The sequence below is a fragment of the Rhinopithecus bieti genome, unplaced genomic scaffold (genome assembly GCF_001698545.2).
Source record: "Rhinopithecus bieti isolate Rb0 unplaced genomic scaffold, ASM169854v2 scaffold_9581, whole genome shotgun sequence".
In the NCBI taxonomy this organism is placed as follows: domain Eukaryota; kingdom Metazoa; phylum Chordata; class Mammalia; order Primates; family Cercopithecidae; genus Rhinopithecus; species Rhinopithecus bieti.
Window position 1 is genome coordinate 4,755,604 of NW_016806413.1, and position 4,905 is coordinate 4,760,508.

The 4,905-nt window shown below is 41.7% G+C and overlaps 1 protein-coding gene across 2 annotated transcripts in view; it reads left to right on the top strand.

Moving 5' to 3' along the window:
* LOC108532351 (serine/threonine-protein kinase ULK4-like) overlaps positions 1 to 4,905 on the top strand; it is a 113,972-nt gene that overhangs the window by 3,658 nt on the left and 105,409 nt on the right. For both annotated transcript variants that reach the window (XM_017876391.1, XM_017876392.1), the window contains exon 4: positions 1,999 to 2,092. In XM_017876391.1, the coding sequence (XP_017731880.1) occupies positions 1,999 to 2,092 (94 nt within the window). The remainder of the gene's footprint in view (positions 1 to 1,998; positions 2,093 to 4,905) is intronic.

A 4,905-nucleotide genomic window follows, 5' to 3' on the forward strand; every position in this document is an offset into this window, starting at 1 on the left:
ACGCCATCTCAAAAAAAAAAAAAAAAATTTAGTAGTATGTAAATATTAAAAGTATTTAAAATATTTTGTAACAGAGAGAAATAGTTTTATTTCATGAAATAGGGGTTATAATGATAAATTAAAATTCCTGATATGTTTTACCCATATTTAAATGTAATGTATGTTTATCTATATACGTTTTACACATTTTATTATTTATTTATTTACTTATTTATTTTTTTGAGACAGACTCTTGCTCTGTTGCCCAGGCTAGAGTGCAGTGGCGTGATCTCGGCTCACTGCAGCCTCTGCCTCCCTGGTTCAAGTGATTCTTATGCCTCAGCCTCCCAAGTGGCAGGGATTACAGGCATGCACCACCATGCTTGGCTAATTTTTTTTGTATTTTTAGTAGAGACGGGGTTTCCCCAAGTTGCCCAGCTGGTCTCGAACTCCTGAGCTCAGGTGATCTGCCCACCTTGGCCTCTCAAAGTGCTGAGATTATAGGCCTGAGCCACAGCACCTGGCCCATTTTATACACTTTAAATTTAACTTTTTAGAACCTCATACAATTTCTGGTATTCATATTTTATGTACTATGTAAGTATATGTTTAATGAAGGGATCAACAGATAAGTGAATGAGAGTTGAGGATCTTGATACTTGGGAATTTGAAGATGATAATTTTTTTTCCCTTGAGATGGATGGAGTCTTGCTCTATTGTCCAGGCTGGAGTGCAGTGGTTCGGTCTTGGCTCACTGCAACCTTCACCTCCCCTGTTTAAGCTATTCTCCTGCCCCAGCCCCCCAAGTAGTTGGGACTACAGGCATGCACCACCATGCTGGGCTTTTTTTTTTCTTTCCCCGAGATGGAGTGTCACTTTGTCACCCAGGCTGGAGTACAGTGGCTTGAACTTGGCTCACTGCAATCTCTGCCTCCTGAGTTCAAGTGATCCTCCTGTCTCAGCCTCCCTAGTAGCTGGGATTATAGGTGCCTGCTACCATGCCTGGCTAATTTTTGTATTTTTAGTAGAAACGGGGTTTTGCCATATTGGCCAGACTGGTCTCAAACTCCTTACCTCAAGTGATCTGAGTGCCTCGGCCTCCCAAAGTGCTGGGATTACAGGAGTGAGCCACTGCACTCGGCCCTGAAGGAAATAATTAAAAAATATTAATGATCTGATGGGAAAGATTTCTTAGAATGTGAGAAGCTCAGGCCAGGCGCAGTGGCTCATGCCTGTAATCCCTGCACTTTGGGAGGCTGAGGCAGGTAGATCATGAGGTAAGGAGTTCAAGACCAGTCTGGCCAAGATGGTGAAACCCTGTCTCTACTAAAAATACAAAAATTAGCCAGGTGCAGTGGCGGGCGCCTGGGAGGCTAAGGCACGAGAATCGCTTGAACCCGGGAGGTGGAGGTTGCAGTGAGCCGAGATTGCGCCACTGCACTCCAGCCTGGGCAACAGAGCAAGACTCCATCTCAAAAAAAAAAAAAAAAAAAAAGTGAAAAGCTCAAAACCATGGATCCAGGAAAAGTACAGTGGCCCATACGGTATGGCAGGCATTTATACGTGTAGGAGGAATCATTACAAATAGATAAGGATTGTAACTTCCTTGTTACTTATTTTAAATAGGTGCCAGGGTAATTTCCTTTTCAAGTATTTTCTGATATACAGCTACAAATATTTTTCATTCTTTGTAGAATATCTGATGTATTTTATTTATGTTAATCCTGCCTATACTGGAAGACATTTATAAAAATTAATACTTGAAGGTTTCTAGTTAAAAAAGAAAATACTGTGTATGGCATGGAAAGTGTAAATAAAAGAAATAATACATTAGCCAGGAAATTAATAGCAGTTATAAAAATTATATAAACACAAATTAGATCTAGACTTTTTTAGTGAGAGCATATGGAATCATCATACTCTACCATTTTTCATGAGATATATTTTCTTCCAGAAAATAGTAAACAGAGAATAACCTTTCTGGAATCTGAATAATGTTAACTGGTATGTATTTTTCAGTTCTCGTCCTACTCCCAGAACTAGCACTGCAGTGGAAGTAAGTCCTGGTGAGGATATGACTCATTGTTCACCACAGAAGACTTCTCTGACCAAGGTGAGCGGACTTGGGAAATTTTCTTTCTACGTAAGATGTAGAAGCTCAAAAGAATAATTGTAAGTTGGTAAATGACTTATGTTTATAAATAAAAAATTTACAATAAGGTCATCTTTCCTGATCATTATGGATTTTTCTTGTATGTTCTCTGAGAGAGATATCCCATTTAGTTGCTTCATAGTTCTTTTTGGTAGGACTTTCCTTGAGATACAGTTGACATACCATACAATTCACCTATTTAAGGTGAACAATTCAGGCTGGGTGTGAATTGTAAATCTTGCACTTTGGGAGGCTGAGGCAAGAGGATCACTTGAGGCCAGGAGTTTGAGACCAGCCTGGCCAACATAGCGAGACCCTGTCCTCACAAAAAATAAAAAACATGAGCTGGGTTTGGTGGTGCACACCTGTAGCCCTAGCCACATGGGAAGCTGAAGTGGAAGGGTTTCTTGAGCCCTGGAGTTTGATGCTGCAGTGAGCTATGATGGCGCCACTGCACTCCAGCCTGGGTGACAGAGTGAGACCCACCTCTTTAAAAGAAGAAAAAAAGGTACAATTCAGGGACCTGTAACATTTTCAGAGGTGTGCAACCATCACCACAGTTTTAGAATTCTGCCATCACCCAACAAAGAAACTACCGTTAGCAGTCACTGCCCCCTGCCACCCCATGTTTCTCCAGTTCTTTTCCATGCTTGTACTAGGCAACCACAGCATATGTTTTGTCTTTATTATTTTACTTGTTCTGTGCATTTTATATAAATGGAATCAACAATATGTGATCTTTTGTTACTAGCTTTTTCCACTTAGCATATGTCTTCTTTGTTTTTTTTTTTTTTTTTTTGAGATGGAGTCTTGCTCTGTCGCCAGGCTGGAGTGCAGTGGCGCAACCTCGGCTCACTGCAACCTGTGCCTACCGGATTCAAGCAATTCTCCTGCCTCAGCCTACCAAGTAGCTGGGACTACAGGCGTGTGTCACCACGTCCAGCTAATTTTTGTATTTTTAGTAGAGACGGGGTTTCACCATGTTGATCAGGATGGTGTCGATCTCTTGACCTCATGACCCACTCGCCTCGGCCTCCCCTAGTGCTGGGATTACAGGCATGAGACACCGCACCTGGCCTGTTTAACATATATGTTCAAGGTTCATCCAAGTTGTAGCATGTATCAGTACTAGATTCCTTTTTATTGTCAAATAATTTGTTGTGTATACAACATCTTTTTTTTTCTAGTCATCAGTTGGTGAATATTTGGGAGTAGAATTGCTGTGTCATGTGTTAACTCCTTGTTTAACTTTTTGTTTTTGAGATAATGTTTCCCTCTGTCACCCAGGCTGGAGTACAGTGGTACAATCATAGCTCACTGCAGTCTGGACCTCCTTGGCTCCAGTGGTTGTCCTGCCTCAGTCTGCCAAGTACCTGGAACTACAGGCATATGCCACCACACCTGGCTAAGTTCACAAAAAATTGTTTGTAAAGACAGGGTCCCTCTATTTTGCCTAAGCTCAAACTTCTGAGCTCAAGTGATGCTCCTATCTCAGCCTCCCAAAGTGCTGGTGTGCCAGATGTGAGCCATTGCACCTGGCCTTAACTTTTTGAAGAATTGTCAAACTGTTTTTCAAAGCATCTGCACCATTTTACGTTCTAACCAGCAGTGTATGAGGGTATCAATTTTTACATATTCTCAATAACATTTGGTATTGTCTTAAAAAATGTAGTAAAAAATGCATTACATAAAATGTACTATTTTAAATCATTTCTAAATATATAGTTCAAGTGGAATTAAGTACATTCATATTGTTGCGCAACTATTTCTACCATCTATCTCCAGAAAATTTTAGTCATCCCAAATTGAAACTCTGTCCCCATTAAATAATAACTGCCCATTTCCCATTACTGTTAGCCCCTGGTAACCACTATTATACCTTCTGCCTCTATGAATGTGCCTATTCTAGGTCCATTGCATAAGTCAGGGGTCTTCAACCCCCTGGCCATGGACTGCTGCTAGTCTGTGGCCTCTTAGGAACCAGGCCACAGAGCAGGAAGTGAGTGGCAGGCAAGTGAGTGATGCATCATCTGTATTTACAGCTGCTCTCAATCTACACCTACATTATTGTCTGAGTTCTGCCCCCGTCAGAGGAGCGGTTGCATTAGATTCTCATAGGAGCACGAATCCTGCTGTGAACTGTGCATGTGAGGAATCTAGGTTGCGTGCTCCTTATGAAAATCTAATGCCTGATGATCTGTCACTGTCTCCCATCACCCCCAGATGGGACTGTCTAGTTGTAGGAAAACAAGCTCAGGGCTCCCACTGATTCTATATTATAGTGAGTTGTATAATTATTTCATTATATATTACAGTGTAATAATAACAGAAATAAAGTGCCCAGTAAATGTAATTCACTTGAATCATCTCAAAATCATCTCCCCCAACCTTGTCTGTGGAAAAATTGTCTTCTGCAAAACTGGTTCCTGATGCCAAAAAATTTGGGGACCGCTGGCATAAGTGGTCTCATATAGGCTGGGCGCGGTGACTCATGCCTGTAATCCCAGCACTTTGGGAGGCTGAGGCAGGTGGATCACAAAGTCAAGAGATCCAGACCATCCTGGCCAACATGGTGAAACTGTGTCTCTGCTAAAAATACAAAAATTAGCTGGACATGGTGGCATGTGCCTGTAGTCCCAGCTACTCAGGAACCTGAGGCAGGAGAATTGCTTGAACCAGGAGGCGGAGGTTACAGTGATCCAAGATTGTGCCACTGCACTCCAGCCTGGTGACAGAGCAAGACTCAGTCTCAAAAAAAAAAAAAAAAAAAAGGG